This window comes from Oncorhynchus tshawytscha, linkage group LG04 (genome assembly GCF_018296145.1).
Source record: "Oncorhynchus tshawytscha isolate Ot180627B linkage group LG04, Otsh_v2.0, whole genome shotgun sequence".
Lineage (NCBI taxonomy): Eukaryota > Metazoa > Chordata > Actinopteri > Salmoniformes > Salmonidae > Oncorhynchus > Oncorhynchus tshawytscha.
This window is the reverse complement of record NC_056432.1, coordinates 64,547,137-64,574,223: the sequence shown is the minus strand read 5'-3', so window position 1 is coordinate 64,574,223 and position 27,087 is coordinate 64,547,137. Positions and strand designations below refer to the sequence as shown.

Here is a 27,087-nt window from a genome sequence, read left to right as displayed (position 1 = left end):
TGTTTTGATATATATTTTTTAAGCCAACCCCACACCTTTACAGTTACTTTAACCATTTGGAGTTGGTGCCTAACCTTAAGAATTCGGAGTTGATACCTAAACTTAACCCTAACAAACATTCTGAGTTAATGCCTAAATTTAACCTTAAATATTTCGAAATTAGACATTTGGAACAACTTAGAAATGTGATGTTTGAGAAACATGGATGAATGTCTAATTCTCACACGAGACGGTGAGAGTTTGTTGATAAGTGCCTAGGGTTAAGTGCCTAACCCTAACCCAACACTCTCAGAAGAGGACAGTGGTTGGCTCTACACAATATTCTCATTAACATCAAATGGATTCATGAAATTAAAATGGGTCAATATGATAAGACATGAATAGTTAACAACACATATGTATAGCCAAATGAGTCACATTATCATACAGTCTAGGCCACTGCTATTCCATGGCATTCCCTCAAAATCCACATAGTTTTATGCTCAACATCCCACTGGGCACACCATGTCATTTCAACGTGGATAATTGAGAAATATTTGGTTTAGACATTGATTAATGAGATTACAATTCACCCACTCAAAAAGACAGTCCTATTCTTTAACATTGATTTTTGGTTGAGATGGAGACGTGAATCCAACATATCTTCATTTGTAGACAAACTGAAATTAAAGCCAGAGTAAGTCAGTGGCACAGATGGGACTATCCAAGCAGAAGATAGATATCCTTCAAATGTTGATATTAACTTGAAGATTACATTTTAAATCAACCAGAGTTTGAAACCATAGGCCTATATGTATTGTGTATTGTCTATTTTAAGTTTAACCCTGAGTTGAATTGAAACAATAGCTGTTTAACTCTGTGAAACCTACTCGTTTGAATGATTTCGATAGCAACAGTGAATTGAGTTATTAAGAGATCTCTCAATAATCATTCTCACAATAGCACATTGTTAGTGGTCAGTGACAAATATCTACGCTAAAATGGGCTTAGTTAAAACCCTGGATTGGAGACCAAATTAATAGCTATAGATTGATCAACTCTCCAATAGGAAGTGCTGCTCATTTTATTTTATTTTTCTGATAGTGGTTATAACTTTGAAGATCTGATTTTGTTTCAAATGTACAAATTCAACATATATAATACAATGTTTGTCTATGTTGAAAATCCGTTACAATGATTGCAAAATCCTGTGGTTGAAATTCCAGCCTCAGAACAACAGATTATTTACTTTTTTTTTAAAATCCAATGTATTTTCCACATAGATTCCACACCACAATTACGTTAAAACGTTGATTCAACCAGTTTGTGCCCAGTGTTATCAACCATATAATTACAACTTGAAATAATTACTTTGTTGATCGAAAATAGACAAGTTGTGAGTGAAAGCACACTGTCTAAAATTCGCGCGTATAAATTTATGTGCGCACTGCCCACATTCAGTCAACTGCTGACCATTGGAGTCAGTTTGACCAATCAAACACTTATTGACCAATAAAGCACTTAGATCCAACGAGTGCACCCCTGGCGGTAGCGGTGGTGATGGGGGACAGTTTCAAGGAAGAAAAATATTAACAGGTCATGTCTGACTACACGTGTAGTAGGCTACTAAGGGGAGGAGGGGTTACGTCCTAAACTACCGGAGAGACGCCCATGCTCAAACTCACGCTCACACTCACACTACTTATCAACTGTCTGTCCTGACAAGACTGAGACATCAGATGTCCGCGGGAAATATGGAACTTGAGGGAAAAAGAAAAATGAAGGAGCAATGTGCCCTGAGGAAGGACATCATCAAAGAGTTCCTGGCAGAATTTCTGGGGATATTCGTATTAATAGTAAGTACATGGACACTACCCCTCATCACCTGACTGTCATTTAATAGCCTGCTTTAAAGCAGCAACAATATGGTAATAAGGTGTCAAAATTGTTCTCAGGGGACTTGATCTGTCAACAGGGATATCATGTTTTGACATGTTTAGGTGCTGATAATATATCCTGATAATGTGGCTTCTCTTTGATGTGCTCATCCATAATTCTGGTATGAGAAAGTACTTGGGAGATAATTAAGACATCTAGAGAATGTTGTAATGGCAAGAATGACAGGTGGGGGATAGGAGGGGGAGAATTAATGGGATGCTTGGTGTTTTCAGCCATAAAGAAAAACATGATCAAACACAATAAACCTTTACTGACATGCACCATTCACCATGCACCATGCACCATTCACCATTCACCATTCACCATGCACCATGCACCATTCCATATGATGTATGATCATCACAGTGATTTGACATTCATATTTCTTTAGAATGTATCTAATCTGTGAATAAATAGACCCAATTTATGTAGCATACTGCATACCATTATATTTCCGCAAAGCTTCATTATTTGATGAACAAGTCTACCCTATATGTTGCTTGTAGGCTGAAAATCATCATATGACAGCATCAATATTTAATACATTTTTAAACCATACCCCCCCTATCAATTGCAATCTTCTTGCCAATGAATACAGTGATATGATATAGAATGAGAATAGATTTATATTACACTGACTACAGAGAAACCATTAGCATAAGATAGACCACCTGGTCCAATTCACTGTTCATTTTTCCCCTTAACAGACATACACACTCTTTCTCTCTGCATTGTTACTGCGGTAAAAACACACACATTTCCCCATCATCACCAAGCTTGGAGGGAAACACTGTTTACTGAGGTGAAATCTACAGGGGTCCTTAATAAGCTGACCTGTCTTTTGCCTTCCACCTGTCCCCTCTAGGTTCACCTCCCCATCCTGTCCTGTCTGTCTGAGTGGCACAGCTCAGTGGCTGGGTTTACTGAGGCTCAGTCTCAGTGGCTTCAATGAGTCAGTGGTCATCCTGATCAGCGCCACAACATAAATGGACTAATCCACTCCTCACAACAGAAACAGCTATTTTTGGACAAAATCATTCCTTCAACACTTTTGTTTTGATTTGCTTGTCCTTCTAATAAAACAATGAAAGGATGAATGATAATTTCCCATGCTTCAAATGGGACATATTCGATGGCATTCTTCTTACAGGGTTCAGGGGGAACGCACTGATCTAAAAGAAAATCTAATTAGAAATGAAGGCTGTAGAACAAGAGGACTAGTCTTTTATGCATAATTAGAAATGAAAAAACAACTTTTTCTTCCTCCTGCCAACATGTTTTTGCTTTTGTTTTTTGTCTCTGTCTCCGTCCCAGCTCTTTGGATGTGGCTCGGTGGCCCAGACAGTGCTGAGTAAGGGAGCTCTGGGAGAACCCCTGACCATCCACATCGGCTTCACTCTGGGGGTGATGATGGCCGTCTACGTGGCTGGGGGAGTGTCAGGTGAATACCATACCTCCTTTACATAACTTTTGATTCACAACATCCATTTCTACAGTCCACTCTGCACATAGCCAGCATACAGTGTTCTAACATCCCAAAAAGTTGATTTTGCAGTATGATTGAAGTTGCAACACAACTTGTGTGTTTAGTGTTGAGACTTTTCAGTTGGTCAGCACCTCACTTTATAGGGCAGGCCTTTTTTTAATGTCATTATATCTTCTTTTGTATACATCCTTTTATGTCATTATACCCTCTGTACAAAGGCCACAACTAGTTATTCAATGGGTTCTCCTATGGGGACAGCCTAAGAACCCTTTAAGGTTCTAGATAGCACCTTTTCTTTTAAGAGTGTACCGTTGCCCTTGAGCAAGGCACTTAACCCCCCACAACAACAGCTCCCGGGTGCCCAGTGTGGCAGCCCCCTGTACCTCTCCAAAAACCTGCTCATGTGTGTCTCAGAGGGGTTAAAAGCAAAGGTAACATTTTGTGCAATTGACAAATTAAAGGATCTTAATATTAAAAAGGGTTTTGGGTAAAATATGTGAGCAGGACTCAAAGGTCACCAATGGTTGTTTGTCTTTGATGAAACGGCTTTACTTTGCCATGAACTTTGACCATCGATGTCTGGCTCTCTTTGCTCTCAGGTACTAAACTCTTAAAGGACAACATGTACTTCCCACATGTCTGGGTAAATGTGTGTTATGGCTCCATGGATGTCCTCACATCCACATTTTCACCTGTTCATTGATTGAAAAATGTGGGAGATGATGTCCATCCCTGTTGTCAGGTACAGTTGAAGTCAGAAGTTTACATACACCTTAGCCAAATACATTTAAACTATTTTTTTCACAATTCCTGACATTTAATCAAATACAAATTCCCTGTTTTAGGTCAGTTAGGATCACCATTTTATTTTAAGAATGTCAAATGTCAGAATAATAGTAGAGAGAATGATTTATTTAGGCTTTTTTTCTTTCATCACATTCCCAGTGGGTCAGAAGGTTACAAGCACTCAATTAGTATTTGGTAGCATTGCCTTTAAATTCTTTAACTTGGGTCAAACATTTCGGGTAGCCTTCTACAAGCTTCCCACAATAAGTTGGGTGAATTTTGACCCATTCCTCCTGACAGAGCTGGTGTAACTGAGTCAGGTTAGTAGGCCTCCTTGCTCGCACACGCTTTTTCAGTTCTGCCCACAAATTTTCAATAGGATTGAGGTCAGGGCTTTTTGATGGCCACTCCAATACCTTGACTTTGTTGTCCTTAAGTCATTTTGGAAGTATGCTTGTGTCATTGTCCATTTGGAAGAACCATTTTCGACCAAGCTTTAACTTCCTGACTGATGTCTTGAGATGTTGCTTCAATATATCCACATAATTTTCCTTCCTCATGATGCCATCTATTTAGTGAAGTGCACCAGTCCCTCCTGCAGCAAAGCACCCCCACAACATGATGCTGCCACCCCCGGGCTTCACGGTTCTTTGGCTTGCAAGCCTCCTCCTTTTTCCTCCAAACATAAAGATGGTCATTATGGCCAAAAGGTTCTATTTTTGTTTCATCAGACCAGAGGACATTTTTCCAAAAAGTATGATCTTTGTCCCCATGTGCAAATGCAAACCGTAGTCTGGATTTTTTATGGTGGTTTTGGAGCAATGGCTTATTCCTTACTGAGTGGCCTTTCAGGTTATGTCGATATAGGACTCGTTTTACTGTGGATATAGATACTGTTGTTCCTGTTTTCTCACAAGGTACTTTCCTGTTGTTCTGGGATTGATTTGCACCTTTTGCACCAAAGAGACAGAACGCGTCTCCTTCCTGAGCGGTATGACGGCTGCGTGGTCCCATGGTGTTTATACTTGCGTACTATTGTTTGGACAGATGGACGTGGTACCTTCAGGCATTTGGAAATTGCTCCCAAGGATGAACCAGACTTGTGGAGGTCTACAATTTTTTTCTGAGGTCTTGGCTGATTTCTTTTGATTTTCCCATGATGTCAAGCAAAGAGCCACTGCGTTTGAAGGTAGGCCTTGAAATACATCCACAGGTACACCTCCTATTGACTCAAATGATGTCAATTAGCCTATCAGAAGCTTCTAAAGGCATGACATCATTTTCTGGAATTCTGGTCCAGATTTTGCAGCTCTTTCAGATCATCAGCTATCTGGATTTGGGTGAAGGAGAAGTGGGGGAGGTTTGGGCGATTTGCTGTGGGGAGCGCAGGGCTGTTGACCGGGGTAGTGGTAGCCAGGTGGAAAGCATGGCCAGCCGTAGAAAAATGCTTATTGAAATTCTCAATTATTGTGGATTTATCGGTGGTAACAGTGTTTTCTAGCCTCAGTGCAGTGGGCAGCTGGGAGGAGGTGCTCTTATTCTCCATGGACTTTACAGTGTCCCAGAACCTTTTTGAGTTTGTGCTACAGGATGCACATTTCTTTTTGAAAAAGCTAGCCTTAGCTTTCCTAACTGCATGTGTATATTTGTTCCTAACTTCCCTGAAAAGTTGCTTATCACGGGGGCTGTTCGATGCTAATGCAGAACACCACAGTGTAACTTCTTCTTTTAAACTCCTGACCCACTAGAATTGTGATACAGTGAATTATAAGTGAAATAATCTGTAAACAATTGTTGGAAGAATTACTGGTGTCATTCACCAAGTAGATGTCCTAACCGACTTGCCAAAACTATAGTTTGTTAACAAGAAATGTGTGGAGCGGTTGAAAAACGAGTTTTAATGACTCCAACCTATGTGTATGTAAAGCTCCGACTTCAACTGTAGATCACAGGAGAGAAAGTAAAGAGTACAGTCAAGAATCACTAACACTCTCCTGTGTGCTCCACCCTGACTTGTGTCCTGGGGAAAAGTCCACACACAGTAACAGAAATGGACTGTGGAGACCTAGGTCATCACTAGAGACTCAGCAACATGGCAAAACGATACAGAGAACATCATGTTAGTATTCCATACCAGTCTGGACTCAACGTGGGTACCATTTAGTATTACCCGAACTGGGGGAGAGGCACAGAGGAAATGGAAGAAATATGTAATAGCTCGATTACCCATTCCTAATGCCTGGCTGCTTCTTGGTGTCAGAGGATGAAGTGTGCCGGCTAGATTTACAAGGCTGGAGTTGTGTGTCCTCATGTCCAGGGGGACTTTATTGGGTACATTCCATAGAGATTAAAGCGAGGAGAGTCCTCTCCCTCTCGCTTCGGCAGCAACAATGACACAGAGGGATAACATTAGGGGGAATCACTTTTTAAATGTCACGCTGCCTTAGGTGAGCTTGCTGAGCAAGGTGGAGAGCGGTTTTTAATCATCAATCAAGGGTTTCATTATGTCTCAGCAAGGCTTTATGTAATGGGAGATGATGAGTTGTAATTTGAAATTTCCGTGGTAATTTCCATCACAATTGGGACATAAAAGAGCAACGAAGTGATTAAAGCTTTTAATGCCCACCCCCAGGATAATATGAACACTGTAGCATATGAGCTAATATGAGTGTTATATGAGCCATACTCAATGTGCTTTCATCTTAGAAAATCCAATGTTGGCAGAGTGTAAGCTTAGCCTTTGTGCTGTACCTCTAAAACTCAACCCAGGACTCAGACCAGAGTGTTGGAAAGCCAACATTTATGCCATGTTTGGAGGAGCTTCCTTGAGCAAAAATGACATTTTTATTTATTTATTTCACCTTTATTTAACCAGGTAGGCCAGTTGAGAACACGTTCTCATGTACAACTGCGACCTGGCCAAGATAAAGCAAAGCAGTGCGACACAAACAACAACACAGAGTTACACATTGAATAAACAAACGTACAGTCAATAACACATCACAAAAGTCTATATACAGTGTGTGCAAATGAAGGAAGATTAGGGAGGTAAGGCAATAAATAGGCCATAGTGCCAAAATAATTACAATGTAGCATTAACACTGGAGTGATAGATGTGCAGAAGATGAATGTGCAAGTAGAGATACTGGGGTGCAAAGGAGCAAAAAAAGAAAAAAATATGGGGATGAGGTAGTTGGGTGGGCTATTTACAGAGGGGCTGTATACAGGTGCAATGATCTGTAAGCTGCTCTGACAGCTGATGCTTGAAGTTAGTGAGGGCGATATGAGTCTCCAGCTTCAATGATTTTTGCAGTTCGTTCCAGTCATTGGCAGCAGAGAACTGGAAGGAAAGGCGGCCAAATGAGGAATTGGCTTTGGGGTTGACCAGTGAAATATTCCTGCTGGAGCGTGTGCTGTGGGTGGGTGGGTGCTGCTATGGTGACCAGTTAACTGAGATAAGGCGGGGCTTTCCCTAGCAGAGACCTGAAGCCAGTGGGTTTGGCGACGAATATGAAGCGAGGGCCAGCCAACGAGAGCATGCAGGTGTAACGATCGTTGTCCTCCTCGGATGAGGAATAGGAAGGATCAGACCAAAATGCAGCGTGGTAAGTGTCTATGTTAATTTTAATAAATAAACTGAACACTGCAATAACCAAAAAACAACAAAGGGAGAGAGTGAACGAAACTAAACAGTTCTGTAAGGTGAAGACACACAAAACAGAAAACACCTACCCACAAACACAGGTGGGAACAGGCTACCTAAGTATGGTTCTCAATCAGAGACAACAATAGACAGCTGCCTCTGATTGGGAACCATACCAGGCCAAACACAGAAATACAAAACATCGAACAAAAACATAGAATGCCCAGCCCAACTCACGCCCTGACCAAACCAAAACTAGAGACATAAAAAGGAACTAAGGTCAGGACGTGACAGAATCCCCCCCCTCCCCCCCCAAAGGTGCGGAGGGTCTGGGTGGGCATTTCACTGCGGTGGCGGCTCTGGTGCAGGACGTAGACCCTACTCCACCTTAGTCTTGGCCCACTTATGTGGCGCCTCTGGAGTGGCGACCCTCGCCGCCGACCTCGGACTGGGGACCCTTACAAGCGGGCCCCGAATAGTCGGGAGACTCTGGCGGCGCCGGACAGGAGGGAGACTCTGGTGGCGCTGGAGTGAAGGGCGGCTCTGGCAGCTCCGGACTGACGGGTGGCTCTGGCAGCTCCGGACTGACGGGCGGCTCTGGCAGCTCCGGACAGACGGGCGGCTCTGGCAGCTCTGGACAGGCGGGAGACTCTGGCAGCGCCGGACAGGCGGGAGAACCTGGAAGGAGGAGACGGAGAGACAGCCTGGTGCGTGGGGCTGCCACAGGACCCACCAGGCTGGGGAGACCTACAGGAGGCCTGGTGCGTGGATGAGGCACCGGCTGGACCGGGCTGTGGGGGAGCACTGGAGCTCTGGTGCCCAGCCTTGGCACCACTCCTCCAGGCTGGATGACCACTTTAGCCCGGACACTCCAGAGTGCAGGCACAGGTTGAACCGGGCTGTGGGGGAGCACTGGAGATCTGGTGCATACCACTCACACCTCTCCCTTAGGCTCAATGCCCACATTTTCCCGGCACAGGCGGAGCACAGGCATAGGGCGCACTGCACCCTCCCAGCGCCCCGGAGACACAGCACGCAGAGCCGGCGCAGGATACCCTGGCTGGATGCCCACTCTCGCATGGCACTTGCGGGGGCCTGGCCTATAGCGCTCCGGGCTCTGAGCGCGTACTGGTGACACCGTGCGCTTGACTGCATAACACGGTGCCTGACCAGTACTACGCTTCTTCCGGTAAGCACGGGGAGTTGGCTCCGCCCCCCATTTTATTTTGGGGGGCGCTGCCTCTCGTGCCTGTTGCGCTGCCTTACCTCATATCGCCTGTGCCCAGGGTCCCTTGCCGTCCAATATCTCCTCCCAAGTCCAGGAGTCCTGAACCCTCGGCTCCCTGTTACCCCGCTGCTTGGTCCGTTTGTGGTGGGTAGTTCTGTAATGATCGTTGTCCTCCTCGGATGAGGAATAGGAAGGATCAGACCAAAATGCAGCGTGGTAAGTGTCCATGTTAATTTTAATAAATAAACTGAACACTGCAATAACCAAAAAACAACAAAGAGAGAGAGTGAACGAAACTAAACAGTTCTGTAAGGTGAAGACACACAAAACAGAAAACACCTACCCACAAACACAGGTGGGAACAGGCTACCTAAGTATTGTTCTCAATCAGAGACAACAATAGACAGCTGCCTCTGATTGTGAACTAAGATCAGGACGTGACAACAGGTCGCAGTGGCGGGTAGTATATGGAGGAATAATGGAACTGAGGAAGAATGAAACTGTAGAACAAGTCTCTCGTCTCCAACCCTCTTTGCTTCATTACAGACTAGCTGATCACTCTGACACAGAGGATCCAGATCCTGGTTCAGTGGGTAATGATGGAGACGGTATATAGCTGCAGTAGAGTAGTACTACAGTATGTGTGCTATTCTTGTTGGAGTGTGTAGTAGGCTACAGTATATAAACCTTTATTGCATGATTGGGCCATTCAACCCTGGGGCCCATGTGTGGATGAGAAGCCTTCACACTGTTAGGTGACATCTCTGATGATGATCACAGGTATTGGACTAATGAGCTTTACTGGGACATGGGTCTCTAGTGTGGTGGAGGGGGGCGGGGCACTCTGCTTTCCAGCTTTCCCCGCCAGCCTAGTCTCTCCAAGTGGAACACAACACACTTCTGCTCCTTTTCACTCCTATGTCGGCGATGCTAATTTACAGGCAGAGTAAACCAGCACCCTTGTTAGCGGAGGTGTGTCATTCCAACGATATGTGGATTTGCGCGAGTCTTAAGCAGATTCAGGCAGATTATGTCAGACCCAATTCCGATCGGATGTTTCAGCCGGCTGTTGTGGCCACAGTTAGTGAACAACGCTGGGGATTATTGTTTGGGGCGCTCTGAAACCCCCAGCAGTGTTGCCCCGCTGAGGTCACCCAGTGCCTCAGTCCCCGCCTTGGGCCCCGCCTAGTGTTGTGCCGTAATTGTGTCTATGACTGAATCCACTAGATAAGGATAGTGGTTACAAATGAATGTGTCTCAGACTTTCTACATAAGCTTGAACCTTGTTTTTAATTCCAGTTTTAACTTTGTTCCAGGGGCCCATGTGAACCCAGCAGTCTCTCTGGCCATGGTGGTCCTGGGCAAGCTGCCTATAAAGAAGTTCCCTGTCTACGTGGCAGCACAGTTCCTGGGTGCCTTCGCTGGATCTTGTGCTGTCTATGGGTTGTATTACGGTAGGTGTTACTCTCATCATGTCCATCACCATCATCATAATCATCATCATCCTCATTAAATGGAACCCATATTCATAGCATTTAGCCAGGGTGATATTTGAATGGAAAGGTGTTGATCATTATTGGAGTGGGAACATTATAGGTTATTACTAACACTAACATTATTGGGAAAACTCAATGGCTAATTCTACTATTCTCTTTTCCATAGATGCCTTAATGGAACACACAGGAGGAGTTATGCAAGTTACTGGCATCAATGCCACAGCTAATATATGGGCATCCTACCCTGCCAAGCACATCTCAGTCCTTGGAGGATTCGTAGACCAGGTGTGAGATGCACCATCAATGGTTATCTAACCATATCCTAATACTCTTTGTTACTGAATGATATGAGCCGCACAGGCACACACCCTGATTTATGTTTGAAGTCCCTGAGCTAGAACATGACAGTACATGTGTAATAGTATGAATATAAGTGAATGTGCACATTTTTTATTTTATTTAACCAGGCAAGTCAGTTAAAAACACATTTTTATTTACAATGACGGCCTACCCTGGCCAAACTAACCCTAAACTGGACGACTCTGGGTTAATTGTGCACCGCCCTATGGGACTCCCGACCACGGCCGGTTGTGATTGAACCCAGGTCTGTAGTTACGCCTCTAGCACTGCGCCCCTCGGTCCCCCAAATGCATTTAGATCAGTCATGTGCATGTAAGTAACTAAGCCTTCCCAACAATGCAGAGAGAGAGAAAATAGAGAAATAATAGAAAAGTAATAACACATAATAAAAGTAATAATAAATTCACAATGAGTAACGATAACTTGGCTATGTACACGGGGTACCAGTACCGAGTCGATGGATATGAGGTAATTGAGGTAGATATGTACATATAGCTTGGAATAAAGTGACTAAGCAACAAGATATATAACTAACAGTAGCAGCAGCAGATGTCATGAGTCAAAAAGGTTAGTGCAAAAAGGGTCCATGCAGATTGTCTGGGTAGCTAATTGGTTAACTGTTGAACTAACTATTTAGACTTGGTGCATCGGTACCGCTTGCCATGCAGTAGCAGAGAGAACAGTCTATGACTTGGGTGTCTGGAGTTTTTGACATTTTTCAGGGCCTTCTTCTGACACTGTCAGCTATAGAGGTCCTGGATGGCAGTGAGCTCGGCCCTAGTGATGTACTGGGCTGCACGCACTACCCTCTGTAATGCCTTGTGGTTTGATGCAAAGCAGTTGCCATACCAAGCGGTGATGCAGCCATTCAAGATGCTCTCTATCTGAGGGCCCATGCCAAATCTTTTCAGCCTCCTGAAGGGGAAGAGGAGAGGAGTGTTGGTGTGTGTGGACCATGATAGATCCTTAGTGATATGGACACTGATTAACTTAAAGGTCTCGTCTCACTCCACTACAGCCCCATCGATGTGAATGGGAGCATGCTCAGCCCTCTGTTTCCTGTAGTTCATGATTTGCTCCTTAGTCTTGCTGACGTTGAAGGAGAGTTTGTTGTCCTGGCACCTCACTGCCAGGTCTCTGACCCTCATGTTGAGGGTCAGCGTGGCGAATGTGTTGTTGTCTACCCTTACCACCTGGGGTTGACCGTCTGGAAGTCTGGGATCCAGTTGCAGAGGGAGGTGTCCAGTTCCAGGGTCCTTAGCTTAGTAATGAGCTTGAGGGCACTATGGTGTTGAATGCTGAGCTGTAGTCATTGAACAGCATTCTCACATAGATGTTCCTATTGTCCAGGTGGGAGAGGGCTGTGTAGAGAGCAATAGAGATTGCATCATCTGTGTATCTGTTGGGGCGGTATGCGAATTGGAGTGAGTCAAGGGTGTCTGGGATGATGTTGTTGATGTGAGCCATGACCGGCCTTTCAAAGCATTTCATGGCTACAGATGTGACACTGGGTACGGGGTGATAGTCATTTAGACAGGTTACCTTGGCATTCTTGGACACAGGGACTATGGTGGGCTGCTTGAAACATGTAGGTATTACAGACTGTGTCAGGGAGAGGTTGAATATGTCAGTGAAGACACTTGCCAGCTGGTCTGAGTATGCGTCCTGGTAATCCTTGTGAATGTTAACCTGTTTAAAGTTCTTACTCAAATCAGCAACGGAGAGCGTGATCACACAGTCGTCCGGAACAGCTGTTGCTCTCATGCATATATTGTGAGCAATACTGGCTGAGCAATAACAACCATCTCTGTTGAATACCCAAGAGCTGAGTGTGCACATGCAGGTTTGGTTTCGAATTGAAGGCAGTGAAATGTATAGTAAATTAAGGATTTTAAAAACTCCTAATATAAATAGCTTTACTTTTCAGTTTATTGAGAAGTCTTTGAAAATAAATGCATTTTTAAAAATTATTTAATTGTAATTGTAGTTTACTTCCTAAATTGACTGCCTTCAATTTGAATTCAGCCCAACCCTGGTTTTGTGTGTGTGTGTGTGTGTGTGTGTGTGTGGTACGCGTGCGGTATCCTAGTGGTTAGAGCATTGGGCCAGTAAACGAAAGGTTGCTATATTGAATCCCCGAGCTGACACTGTAAAAATCTGCCGTTCTGCCCCTGAACAAGGCAGTTAACCATTAACTGGTTTAATAGAAGCAAACATTCAAGCAGTTGTTTTCCCCTCTATGAACAGTAATAAATGCAATTGTTGAGTATTTTTAACCCAAAATATGGTTTGCTCCTAATATATAACCATATGGATACTGTTCAAAAGATTTCAAAGCTGCCTCATCTATCCTTCATCCAGGGGAAAGGGGAAGCCCCATTATAGGCTTAGGCAAAGGAAGTGAAGGCCACAGGTCATCACAGCAAATTAGTCCTTCTGGCCACAGACAGTCATTATAAAACCCAGACCATAACAACAAGCCATTCTCCCCCTGTCACTGTCTGGTATCCAACTCCTATTATAATCTACCATTACATAAAAAGCTACACTGTTATGCTATTATGAGAGGCTGTCTTTTCAATATTGGTGGAGGCATCACAGTGACAGCATGAGCAGTAGCTACAAATGGTTCATTTGGTAGTGATGATGAATATACTAAATACAGATGTAGGATCTTAATTTGATCACACTTTTGTTGCTGTGAATTGTTCTGCACTGCAGGAAATGCAAATTTGCAGTGTATTCATTGTTTAAAAAGGCTGTTAGCATTTGGAAACAATGCCATCCACTGCCAGGAAATCTAAACAAATGCATGGACTGCTGTCATACCTTGTCCATAGACTGCTTACAGGTTGAGTAAACCAATATGTAATTTGTAATTTGGGCAAACTCACCCTTGAATTATTATGTAGATTATAATTAAAGGGTTAGTTCTTGATGCTGCAGGATTATTTTCCTGCTGTAGCAAACTGGTTCAAATTAAGATCCTACATCTGTATGTCTGTCAATGATCTGTTTTGATCATTGCTATCTCAAACTCATGGTTGATACCTTGTCTCCAGGTGATAGGAACAGCTGCCTTGATCCTGTGCATTCTGGCCATTATTGATGGGAAGAACATTGGCGCTCCTAAAGGGATGGAGCCACTGTGCATTGGCCTGATCATAATGGCCATCGGAGTGTCCATGGGACTCAACTGTGGCTATCCCATCAACCCTGCTAGAGACCTGGGCCCAAGGCTCTTCACTGCTGTGGCCGGATGGGGCATGGAGGTGTTCCGGTAATTTCCAACAATGCTTATACTAGAGAAAAGACAAGTCCCACAAATGTGAGCTGGATGGCCTCCATAAGTACAGTAGAATTTCACAAACATTGTTAGATGCCTTTTGCCCTGAAACCCTTTGAAATTGAAAATGTGCTTTCTTCTCCAAAAAAATCAAACAGCCCATGCTCACTTTACAGTAGAACATTGAAAGATTCATAAAGACGCAGAAACAGAGTATGTGTGTGTGTGACAGGAAAGCCCCTCTCTGATCTGGGCATGCCAAGTGGAGATGCAGGCACATTATTCTGCTTTTTAGTCCTCCTCCCCAGCAGTGGCTGGGAGTTAGGCACGCAGTGTGAGAAACATGGGAGTGAATACCAGCGGCCTGGCCTCCTTCTCTCCTACAGGAAGAGGAGGAGTGTGCAGCTCTATCGCTCTATCTCTGCTCTTCTGACAATCTTAATCAATATTTTAGCAACCTCTTGCATCTCCTGCATTTTCAAAAAGGCTTGGAGATGTGAGTGGGCAGAGTAAGATTATTTCTCCGCACATAAATATTCCATGCCTCACATAACAGAAAAATGTCATTAGTTACAATGTCTGTACTTTGCCATGCAAACTTCCATAGTACCCAGAGAAATCTGGGGGAAGCAATTCACAAGCAGTTATTTAACAATGAGAGCTGGGCTAAAGAAGAGTCACATAAGATAAATGTGAAGGCTTGGAGATGTGAGCAGGCAGAGTAAGATTCTTTCTCCGCACATAAATATTCCATGCTTCATATAACAGAAAAATGTCACCATTGTGTGTCCTACTGTCAGAGGCAGACTCTCTCTCTCTCTGCCATCCCTCCTCAAAGCTGTCCCTGGTACGTTGGGTCCCTGGTACTTCCGAGGCCTCCAACAGCTTTTAAATGCAAGTAAAACTAAGTGCATTCTCTTCAACCAATTGCTGCCCGCACCCTTCTGCCCTACTAGCATCACTACTCTGGACGGTTCTGACTTAGAATATGTGGACAGCTACAAATACCTAAGTGTCTGGTTAGACTGTAAACTCTCCTTTCAGACTCACATTAAGCATCTTCAATCCAAAATGAAATCTAGAATCGGCTTCCTATTTCGCAACAAAGCCTCCTTCACTCATGCTGCCAAACATTCCCTCGTAAAACTGACTATCCTACCGATCCTTGACTTCGGCGATGTCATTTACAAAATAGCCTCCAACACTCTACTCAGCAAACTGGATGTAGTCTATCACAGTGCCATCCGTTTTGTCGCCAAAGCCCCATATACTACCCACCACTGCAACCTGTATGCTCTCGTTGGCTGGCCCTCACTACATACTCGTTGCCAAACCCACTGACTCCAGGTACTCTGTATGTCTATGCTAGGTAAAGCCCCGCCTTATCTCAGCTCACTGGTCACTATAGCAACAGCCACCCTTAGCACGAGCTCCAGTAGGTATATTTCACTGGTCACCCCAAAAGCCAACACTTCCTTTGGCTGCCTTTCCTTCCAGGTCTCTGCTACCAATGACTGGAACAAATAGTCAAAATCTTATATCTCCCTCTCTAACTTTAAGCATCAGCTGTCAGAGCAGTTTACCGATCACTGTACCTGTATACAGCCAATCTGTAAATAGCACACCCAACTACCTCATCCCCATATTGTTACTTATCCTCTTGCTCTTTTGCACTCCACTATCTCTACTTGCACATCATCATCTGCACATCTATTACTCCAGTGTTAATGCTAAATTGTAATTATTTTACCTCCATGGCCTATTTATTGCCTTACCTCCCTACTCTTCTACATTTGCACACACTGTACATAGATTTTCTATTGGGTTATTGACTGTACGTTTGTTTATGTGTAACTCTGTGTTGTTGTTTTTGTCGCACTGCTTTGCTTTATCTTGCCACATTGTGAGAACTTGTTCCCTGACCTGGTTAAATAAAGGTTCAATTTTAATTTAAAAATAAATAAATTTGAAGGTTAGTGCACTATAGACTTCTCTTCAGTAGATGGGGTGTCTGATTTGTCAACAGTTTCCCAACCTGCACTTTGGGGGCATTCTATTTGTTCTATTTAGCACAGTACACCTGATTTAAGGGGCTTTGTTTTTGAGTGCTGGAGCTGGAATAGAACAATTGTGTGCAATGGTTGGGGGTACCCTACTGGGGTGGGAAATGTTGACATTGTCACGCCCTGACCTTAGAGAGCCGTTTTATTTATCTATTTGGTTAGGTCAGGGTGTGATTTGGGTGGGCATTCTATGTTTTCTATTTCTTTGTTTTTGACCGAGTGTGGTTCCCAATCAGAGGCAGGTGTCTATCGTGGTCTCTGATTGGGAATCATACTTAGGCAGCCTTTTTTCCACCTAATGTTGTGGGTAATTATTTATTTTCTATGTGTTTGTGTGCGCCACGGTTGCGTCACGTTCGGTTTCTGTTTACCATTTTTTTTGTGTGAAAGTTTCACTTTATTAAAAGATGTGGAATTACATGCACGCTGCTCCTTGGCTCATCTATGACAGGGAGTTTGAAGACAGTGAACGTGACAGAATTACCCACCTTAAAAAGACAGAGCAGCGTGCGCCAACTTGGAGGACGAGCTGGACCGGGGAGGAGATTACGGCAGGGGACAAGACCTGGTCACGGAAGCCCGAGAGGCAGCTCCAAAAATGTTTGGGGGGAGCCACATGGGGAGATTGGCGGAGTCAGGGTTAAGACCTGAGCCAACTCCCCGTGCTTACCGTGGGGAGCATGTGACCGGTCAGGCAGGCACCGTGTTATGCGGTGATGCGCGCTGTGTCTCCAGTGAGCATTCCTAGGCCGTGTCTCTGTGTCAGCACCCCGCATTTGCCGGGCGGAAGTGGGCATCCAGCCAGGACGGGTTGTGCCAGCTCTACGCACGAGACCTCCAGTGCGCCTCCACAGCCCAGTGTATCAGGTGCCTGCTCCAAGCACCAGGCTTCCAGTGCATCTCTCCAGTCCGGTGAGACCTGTTCCGGCTCCACGTATGAAGCCTCTAGTGATGATCCATGGCACGAAGCCTCCAGTGATGATCCATGGCCCGGAGCCTCCAGTGATGATCCATGGCACGAAGCCTCCAGTGATGATCCATGGCCCGGAGACTGTAGTGATGATCCATGGCCCAGAGCCTGCAGTGAAAATCCAGGGCACGGAGCCTCCAGCGACGGTCCCCTGCCCGGAGCCTCCAGCGACGGTCCCCGGTCCGGAGCCTGCAGCGACGGTCCGGAGCCTACAACGATGGTCCCCGGTCTCGAGACTGCAGCGACGGTCCGCAGTCCGGCGCCTCCAGCGGGGGTTCCCAATCCAGAGCCTCCGGCGGGGGGGGGGGGTACTGTCACGCCCTGACCTTAGAGAGCTGTTTTATTTCTCTATTTGGTTAGGTCAGGGTGTGATTTGGATGGGCATTCTATGTTTTCTATTTCTTTGTTTTTGGCTGAGTGTGGTTCCCAATCAGAGGCAGCTGTCTATTGTTGTCTCTGATTGGGAATCATACTTAGGCAGCCTTTTTCCCACCTAATGTTGTGGGTAATTATTTATTTTCTATGTGTTTGTGTGCGCCACGGTTGCGTCACGTTCGGTTTCTGTTTACCTGTTTTTTTGTTGTGAAAGTTTCACTTTATTAAAAGAAGTGGAATTACATGCACGCTGCTCCTTGGCTCATCTATGACAGGGAGTTTGAAGACAGTGAACGTGACAGACATACAGTATTTGACCATCTACTTTACACTGTGTTCACACTACATCTTACCAGATGTTTCGCATACAGATGTAGAATATTAATTTGATCACCCTGTTGTAGGAGAACTCTCCTGCAATGCAGGACATTTAAAACTTGTAGTGTATTTGAAGTTTGAAAAGGTTTCTAAAGTTTGTCATTTCCACTTTGAGATTAAAGACTGTATTACGCCCATATTTCGAAAAATGTATCACCCCCTACAAAAATGTCCATGAATTATAATTTCCTGTTGTAAATATATTTTCATACACATCCCTGATTGGCGGATAGGATGATCCCTGCTTACCCCTTCAAATTAGGAGGATACATATGCAAGTACAAAACAACTGGTCATTGTTCCGAATAATTAGATCAGATTATGATTTAATGCTGTCGGCCAAAAACTCCATCCCACCTGAACAGGCTGAAACTCCAAGCATTTTTTCAATAAGCTCTTACTCTTAAAGGGCATTATAATAATTTTCACAATTTCAGTGTTATTTCAACCTCATAGTGTGGAGATATCATAAGAAAACTGGTAAATCATGTTTTTGACTGCACTGTCCCTTTAATGCGGGTGACCACTATTTACACTGTAGATAGTGTACAAAACATTATTGAGTTGCACCCCCTCGTCGGGGCATGGACTCTACAAGGTGTCGAACGCGTTCCACAGGGATGCTTGCCCATGTTGACTACAATGTTTCCCACAGTTGGGTTAACTTGGTTGGATGTTGTTTGGGTGGTGGACCATTCTTGATACACACAGGAAACTGTTGAGCATGAAAACCCAGCAGTGTTGCAGTTCTTGACACACTCAAACTGGTGCACCTGGCACCTACTACCATACCCCATTCAAAGACACTTAAATATTTTGTCTTGCCCATTCACCTTCTGAGATGGCACACATACACAAACCCTGTTTTCTCAAGGCTTAAAAAATCCTTCTTTAACCTGTTTCTTCTCCTTCATCTACACTGATTGAAGTGGATTTAACAATTGACATTATAAGGGATCATAGCTTTCACCTGGATTCACCTGGTCAGTCTATGTCATGGAAAGAGCAGGTGTTCCTAATGTTTTGTAGACCCAGTGTATTTGGTATTAAATGTTTATTTGAACTTACTCACTACAAAGTCAAATGTAAACTCCTGAACCCCTGTCTATATATCTCCTCTTGTCTGTGCAGTGCTGGAGGCTGCTGGTGGTGGATCCCAGTAGCGGGGCCAATGGTGGGAGGAGTGGTGGGAGCCGCCATTTACTTCCTGTTCATCGAGCTGCACCATGCCGAGCCTGAGAAACAGGGGGAGAACAACGTCAAGGACAAATACGAGATGGTCACCCTGAGTTAGACAGAGAGGCCATGAGCACCAATGGTACTGAGGCTTGGCAGCTTCCTACCCCTTTAACCCTCAACAGGCTAAACATTCACTTCAATGAGGCCACACTTGACACAACCTTCTCTGCTTGCACAAGAGTAATTTCCTCTGTCTAAGGGACCTGAGGTCAGGTCTCAGTCTCTGCATTCTCATGGACAGGTCTGCTGAAAGAATGCCAATTGAGCCAAAACATTAAAAAATGAAAAGATGTATGTAATGTTAAATTCACAATCACAAGCTGAGATCTCAGGCATGTTTACTAGCCCATGACATCATCATCAGGTGTTCAGACTATCCATTCTACTCTTAATAATTTATATTGCATCTCTTGTATAGGGCTATTTTTCATTGCAGGAGGAATTTGCCAAGTTTGAAACCATCTCATTATTTTCTATCTTTCAGGCAGAGGTGATGGTAAATGTTATTAACCACATTAATGGCAAATGTTATTAACAACATAGAAAATAGCCAGTCACAGTTTCTGTGATTGAAGGAAGGAAGTGTGTATATTTTTTTGTCATTGAGCTAGTTTAATGGTATGCTCTCTGGAGTGTCTTCCGTCTTCTGCTTCACTTCGTCCATCTATTTGTTACAGTTATGTGAATCGCTCTGCCTGCTGCGACACACAGCCTCATCACTGCATGTGTGCTATAGCTAACACACATCTATGTATTTGTGCTTTGAAATGCTCATAGTCTTTTTTTTTTTTTTTTAGAGTGCAGAAAAAACAGACAATGTGTGTGAAATGAGCCTCCCACCGTTCTCTCGTTGAGCACAGAACTGTGTATCGTGACACGGCATCACTTCTAAATGATTTTTTATCTGACTATTATTTCCTCTTATATAACGTTCCTGCTGTCATGTGCACACATTTTCATAGAAGCATGAGTAGGGAAGCCTAGTATCTACAGTACCTAGCATGAGTAGGGAAGCCTAGTATCTACAGTACGTAGCATGAGTAGGGAAGCCTAGTATCTACAGTACCTAGCATGAGTAGGGAAGCCTAGTATCTACAGTACCTAGCATGAGTAGGGAAGCCTAGTATCTACAGTACCTAGCATGAGTAGGGAAGCCTAGTATCTACAGTACCTAGCATGAGTAGGGAAGCCTAGTATCTACAGTATAGCTAGGGAAGCCAGTACCTAGCATGAGTAGGGAAGGAAGTACCTAGCATGAGTAGGGAAGCCTAGTATCTACAGTACCTAGCATGAGTAGGGAAGCCTAGACAGTACCTAGCTAGGGAAGCCTAGTATCTACAGTACCTAGCTAGTATCTACAGTACCTAGCATGAGTAGGGAAGCCTAGTAGTATCTACAGTACCTAGCATGAGTGGGGAAGCCTAGTAGTATCTACAGTACCTAGCATGAGTAGGGAAGCCTAGTAGTATCTACAGTACCTAGCATGAGTAGGGAAGCCTAGTATCTACAGTACCTAGCATGGACATGTTTTAATAAACAATATACTGTATGAAGAGTCCAATGAGAGATAGTTTACCCCACTGGCCAATGGCCATATGGGAATGTATAAAAATTGTTTGTTTATCGTAATCATTACATTATTCCTCCAATGATGTGACTAGGATTTAACCACTAAGGAACTCCTACACTATGACCAATAGTGAACTGGACAATAACAGAATAACATCAGTACAACTTCCAAGAATAGAGCCCTCAGACAAAAACACTCAAATGAACCAAGTCCTTCCATCCTAGTGATGTTATTTAGCCATGGGTGGGCAGAGGAACAGGGCTGGGCAGAGGAACACTAGTTCCCTATTCCCAGAAGAGCCCTCACCAATGAAACACATAGCATTTTATAACCTGTATGTGGCTTGCTACTGAACCAGATATAATTCGTAGGGGAAAATGTAGCTCTTTAGAAATGATTTTCTCTATTATTTTGCACCTTTGTTACTTAGTGGTTTAGTTGCTGTAGTTTCTTATTGTAGTTAGTTTTTTGTTTAAAGAAATTGCTACATGTACTTTGGATGACTACATGACGCTAGCTTGATTCTCCTGAGATTCAACCTTTGGAGGAGTACAATGTTTTATGGCTGTTGTTTTTCTGTTGCTTCACTTGACTTAAAAAAATGATAAAAGGCACTTTTACTCACACAATTTTTCTCAGATGCTATTTGATAAAAGTTACTTCTTTGTAAAGGCAATTTTGTAGATTTTACAAAAATAAATATTTGATGTGTATTTCTTTCATAGTCTCTGTCTTGATCAATCAATCCACATGATTAATGGTCTACTGATTAAGGGAAGTAAACACACATTCAATGAGAAACTGTCACTAACAACTGTGGTCCACTAGAACTGGAATAAGTGCATTGGTAGTAACTGGAAGGTATTCAATATTACCGGTATGCAATTCTAAAAATAACAGGCCAGAAAACCGGTCACGATCACTAAGTACAACCACTTAGTCACCCAGCGCAGTGTGGAGTGAATAAAACATTATAAAAATGCAGCAATCGGAAATGCTTATGTAATGTCATGGAGATTAGATGAGGCATGATTTCTCTCTCTCTATCTAGCTATCTCTTTAAGCCTGGTTTGTTGCCTCCCCTCTGCAGAGTTTATCTCACTGTATGTGTGAATAACAGACAGAGCACTAGGACCCTCACAGTGGCTCATGCCAGCTCACATACTGTACTCACAGAGAAAATAACTCTTTAAATTCAGTTTCAACTGGTAGCATCCTACCTATACATCTCCCTTTAAATCACAAATACAGGTGATGATTGAATTCCAGCCTGTGTCTATCCAGTTTACTTGCAGGGGTCTCAGGACACAGGTAACTGCCAAAATACAGTAAACATCAGCATAAAGTGGTCACTCTATGGAAAGGAGAGACTCAAGTGTCAGAGGACTCTTCTGAAGTCGGTACCATCGATGTGCCACTTCTGTTTGTAGAGTCCAAACTGTTTGGGCTACAAACTAACGTGACCCCACTGTGGAAAGGAGAGAATGTCACAAACACAAAGTTGGCACATTGTCTGAAGGTAACTAGTACCCGTTTAACAAAATTAATGGAAGTATGAAGGTAGTTTTGTGCCTTCCCACAAAAGGGTTGAATATGTGTTTATGAATGTGTTATTGAATGCGTTTCTCTGGGTTATAGTAGTAAAAGCCAAATTCAATATTTTATCAAATATTTGTAAAAATATATATATATATCTACGAACCGTTCAAAAGTTTGGGTCACTTAGAAATGTCCTTGTTTTTGAAACAAAAGCACATTTGTTGCCCATTAAAATGACATCAAATTGATTTAAAAAATACAGTGCAGACATTGTTAATGTTGTAAATTACTATTGTAGCTGGAAACGGCAGATTTGTTATGGAATATCTACATAGGCGTACAGAGGCCCATTATCAGCAACCATCACTCCTGTGTTCCAATGGCACATTGTGTTAGCTAATCCAAGTGTACTACTCCCTTCACAGAACAGCGAAAACTGTCTCTAACCAGAATATAAAGAGGAGTGGGAGGCCCCGGTGCACAACTGAGCAAGAGGACAAGTACATTAGAGTGTCTAGTTTGAACTGGCAGCTTCATTACCTGCAAAACACCAGTCTCAACGTCAACAGTGAAGAGGCGACTCCGGGATGCTGGCCTTCTAGGCAGAGTTCCTCTGTCCAGTGTCTGTGTTCTTTTTCCCATCTTAATCTTTTATTTTTATTGGCCAGTCTGAGATATGGCTTTTTCTTTGCAACTCTGCCTAGAAGGCCATCATTCCTGAGTCCCCTCTTCACTGTTGACATTGAGACTGGCGTTTTGCGAACCCACAAATGCTGATGCTCCAGATACTCAACAGTCAACAAAGAAGGACAGTTTAATTGCTTCTTTAATCCTAACAACAGTTTTCAGCTGTGCTAACATAATTGCAAAAGTTTTTTTTAATGATCAATAGGTTAGGTTAACCTACCATAGGTTAACCTGCAGCTGACATCACAGATGACACAGGATGTTTCTTTAACTCTTTGGGCTCTGCCGCTAGTCATCTAATCTAAAGACGTGAGCTCAGACAGAAGTACAATACACTACTTTGTTTAAGTTAACAGTTGGGTATCATTGCTTGATAAAACAATGTCTCCATATAAACTGAAATGAATAGATCATGTTATATACCATAGCTCTCCAAACAAACTTGGGAAATGTATATTTGAATTTGCAAACCTTGTCACCTCCAGAGTTAAATGACCCACACCAGTGGAACCCAATTTTTATTCGCAAGAATTTCTTGCAACCCCACCCTACCCCAAATATAATGACACAAACTTAAAATCACTACATTTTGATATTTACATCAACAAATAACCTTTAATTTACTCAACAACATTTTATTTTTCAAATTATTTTTCTCAAAAACATTTGTATATTGTCTCATTGTCGCGACTTCCGTCGGGTCCTCTCCTTGTTCGGGCGGCGCTCGGCGTCGTCAGTCTTCTAGCCATCGTCATCCACTTTTCATTTTCCATTTGTTTTGTCTTGTTTTTCCACACACCTGATTTCAATTCCCTCATTTACTTGTTGTGTATTTAACCCTCTGTTCCCCCCCCCATGTCTTTGTGTGGGATTGTTTATTGTAGTGTGCACGTTCCCCGTGAGCACACGACGGGTTATTTTTGTGCCCATTTATCTTGTTGTTCTGGATGCCGTTGGTTTTGCCTAATAAATCTCCGGTTATTACCCAGTTCTTATCTCCTGCGCCTGACTTATCTGCCGCCAATTACGCACCCCGCTACACTCATACTATAGATGGGTTGGTTGTTTAGCAACAAAACCGATGAGTGAGCAACTATGGGGCAAACATGTAAACTATATTCTGTCACAATGTTTATTGAAAACATAAATACATTTGCACAATGAGCACTTGTTGTCTCTAAAATACATTGTTATAGTTGTTGGTTTGCTAGCTTGCCATATTAGCATAGATGTGGCATCAGTCAAAATACCTCAAAACAAGAAATGGTATCAAGAACAAGGTAAAAACTAACTGAAACAAACCACCTATGATTCCCCACATGGCAGCTTCTTGTCATTGTTGCTAGCTATCTGGCCATCCAGAATCACAACAACATACGTCCTTGTGCCCCATTGAAGCGTGCACATAGTTTTTCGGGATGTTGTCAGATAACCTGTCTATAATCTCACTACATGTAGCTCAGGACCTGAAGCAAGGGGTTCAAACTGGACCTCAGACACAGCGGGGTTCAAAATGTAGAACCCAGTTCCTACATTTGAATATAACAATTTATTTTATCAAACAAAACTATGCTACATTTTATCTCTGGGACCCTCAGGATGACAAATCAGAGCAAGATTACTGAATGTAAATCCATTATTTATCTTCAGATGTGAATGTATCAAACCAGTTGCCGTGATAAATGTTTTTTGTTGTTGTGCACTCTCCTCAAACAAAAGCATGGTATTTTTTCACTGTAATAGCTACTGTAAATTGGACACTGCAGTCAGATTAACAAGAATTTAAGCTTTCTGCTTAAACATGTCCATGTCCTGGGAAATGTTCTTGTTACTTACAACGTGATGCTAATCGCATTAGCGCAAGTTAGCTCAACTACCTGCGGGGGTACACCAATCCCGTAGAGGTTTTAATGTGTTATCACTGTGCATCATCTAATAGCACAAACAAATGTCCTGGATTGCAGTTAAAATGACATTAACTATACATGTTGCAATTGATAAATGACATTCGAGACTTTGGGCAGATTATTACAGTAATTGTTACAGCAATTGTGAAGATCTCCACAGAGCTGGGATCTTGAACATGCATGTTTTCTATGATTACATAAGAAGACATTTATAGTTACAGTAACTTTAAAATGAGGCGATGGATGTGTTACTCATTTTAAGATTGAATAAATACTGTTACATTAGTTTGTAAGATGCCTTAACTTTAGGCTATTTACCATATTACAAAAGTCATATTGAATTGTGTTTGGATGACAACGCAACCAAACATCAACATTTGAAGGAGATGTATCTTCTGCTTGGAAAAAGTTCTATCGGTGCCACTGACTTAGTTAGGCTTTACAGTTTGTCTACATGTTAATAATTGATATGTTGGATTCACGTCTCCATCTCAACCAAAAATCTAAGTTAAAGAATAGGACTAAATAAAATCAGCCTTTTTTATTGCACATTAAATAAAGTTTGATTTAGTCCTTTTCTTTAAACTTTGATGTTTGGTTGAGATGAGACATGAATCCAACATTATTAACTTAAGTAATTCAGAAATAAACCAAAGCTTGAAACTCTAGGCCTACAGTGCATTCGGAAAGTATTCACACCCCTTGACTTTTTCCACATTTTGTTACTTTACAGCCTTATTCTGAAATGTATTCTATTGTTTTTTTTTACATCATCAGTCTACACACAATACCCCATAGTGATAAAGCAAAAACAGGTTTTTAGAAATGTTTACAAATTTGTAAAAAATAAAATACTTAAATATTATATTTACATAAGTATTCAGACCTTTACTCAGTACTTTGTTGAAGCACCTTTGACAGCGATTAGCTTTGCGTCTTCTTAGGTATAACACTACAAACTTGGCACACCTGTATTTGGAGAGTTTCATTCTTTGCAGATCCTCTCAAGCTCTGTCAGGTTGGATGGGGAACGTTGCTGTACAGCTATTTTCAGGACTCTCCAGAGATGTTTGTTCGGGTTCAAGTCCGGGCTCTGGCTGGGTCACTCAAGCACATTCAGAGACCTGTCCCGAAGCCACTCCTGTGTTGTCTTGGCTGTGTGCTTAGGGTCGTTGTCCTGTTGCAGGGTGAACCTTCGCCCCAGTCTGAGGTCCAGAACACTCTGGAGCGCTCCTCATCAAGGATCTCTCCATACTTTACTCCGTTCATCTTTCCCATGACCCTGACTAGTCTCCCAGTCCCTGCCGTTGAAAAACATCCCCACAGCATGATGCTGCCACCACCATGCTTCACCGTAGAGATCTTTTTTCTCATGATCTGAGAGTCCTTTAGGTGCCTTTTGGTGACTCCAAGCGGGCTGTCATTTGCCTTTTGGTTAAGAATGGCTTCCATCTGGCAACTCGATTATAAAGGCCTGATTGGTGGAGTGCTGCAGAGATAGTTGTCTCATTGCTTGGTTTTTGCTCTGACATGCACTGTCAACTGTGGGACCTTATATAGACAGGTGTGTGCCTTTCCAAACCATGTCCAATCAAGTGAATTTACCACAGGTGGACTCCAATCAAGTTGAAGACACATCTCAAGTATTAACATGATGACATTATCCTTTGGTTGAAATTTCACCCTCAAAACAAAACCTTTTGCAAATCCAATCAATTTTACACAGATTCCACTTCACAAATGACGTTGGAACAAAGTTGATTCAACCAGTTTGTGCCCAGTGGGATGTGTACTGGCATTGGACCAAGACAAATTGGACCAAGACAGAGCGGAATAAAGTACACCACGAGCCCAACTTCCAGGATTCTGCAAATACTGAGGTAAATACTCAGGTAAGTTGAGACAGAGTACATTGTAAAGTGGAACAGACAAAATATATGAGTGTTAGTATGATTTCTTTGAAACTGATACCATTTTGGCAATTCGGCAGATTTTAGACCCAGATCAGATACCTTAAGTATTATGAACATTTTTTTGCTGTATGGTGTTCTAAATTACTTTTGAAGAACTCAGCCACTAGCATAACTGAAATAACCATAACCATAGTGATTTAGATAAGCACAGACACAAAGCAAACAGAAGTTGAAATAGTAGAAC

At 42.9% G+C, this 27,087-nt stretch overlaps 1 protein-coding gene across 2 annotated transcripts; it reads left to right on the top strand.

Moving 5' to 3' along the window:
* The first annotated feature begins 1,603 nt into the window (after positions 1–1,603).
* On the top strand, positions 1,604–21,510 carry LOC112249185 (aquaporin-9). 2 transcript variants are annotated; one of them, XM_042321062.1, is made up of 7 exons: positions 1,604–1,835; positions 3,232–3,358; positions 10,377–10,514; positions 10,723–10,841; positions 13,979–14,196; positions 19,120–20,420; positions 20,576–21,510. In XM_042321062.1, exons 1-6 carry the CDS (start codon positions 1,719–1,721, stop codon positions 19,280–19,282), a joined length of 882 nt encoding a protein of 293 aa, XP_042176996.1. In that variant the 5' UTR covers positions 1,604–1,718; the 3' UTR covers positions 19,283–20,420; positions 20,576–21,510. The 2 variants fall into 2 exon arrangements, with proteins under 2 accessions (XP_042176996.1, XP_042176997.1); XM_042321063.1 differs by having other exon boundaries at positions 2,783–3,358.
* Positions 21,511–27,087: the final 5,577 nt, after the last annotated feature.

What these genes read in the sequence shown, in the direction of transcription:
- LOC112249185 (XM_042321062.1), top strand. Translation starts at nt 1,719, where the DNA reads ATGTCCGCGGGAAATATGGAACTTGAGGGAAAAAGAAAAATGAAGGAG. An exon ending in CGTGGCTGGGGGAGTGTCAG is followed by an intron (nt 3,359 to 10,376) that starts GTGAATACCATA and finishes ACTTTGTTCCAG; the next exon opens with GGGCCCATGTGAACCCAGCA. An exon ending in TTGGAGGATTCGTAGACCAG is followed by an intron (nt 10,842 to 13,978) that starts GTGTGAGATGCA and finishes CCTTGTCTCCAG; the next exon opens with GTGATAGGAACAGCTGCCTT.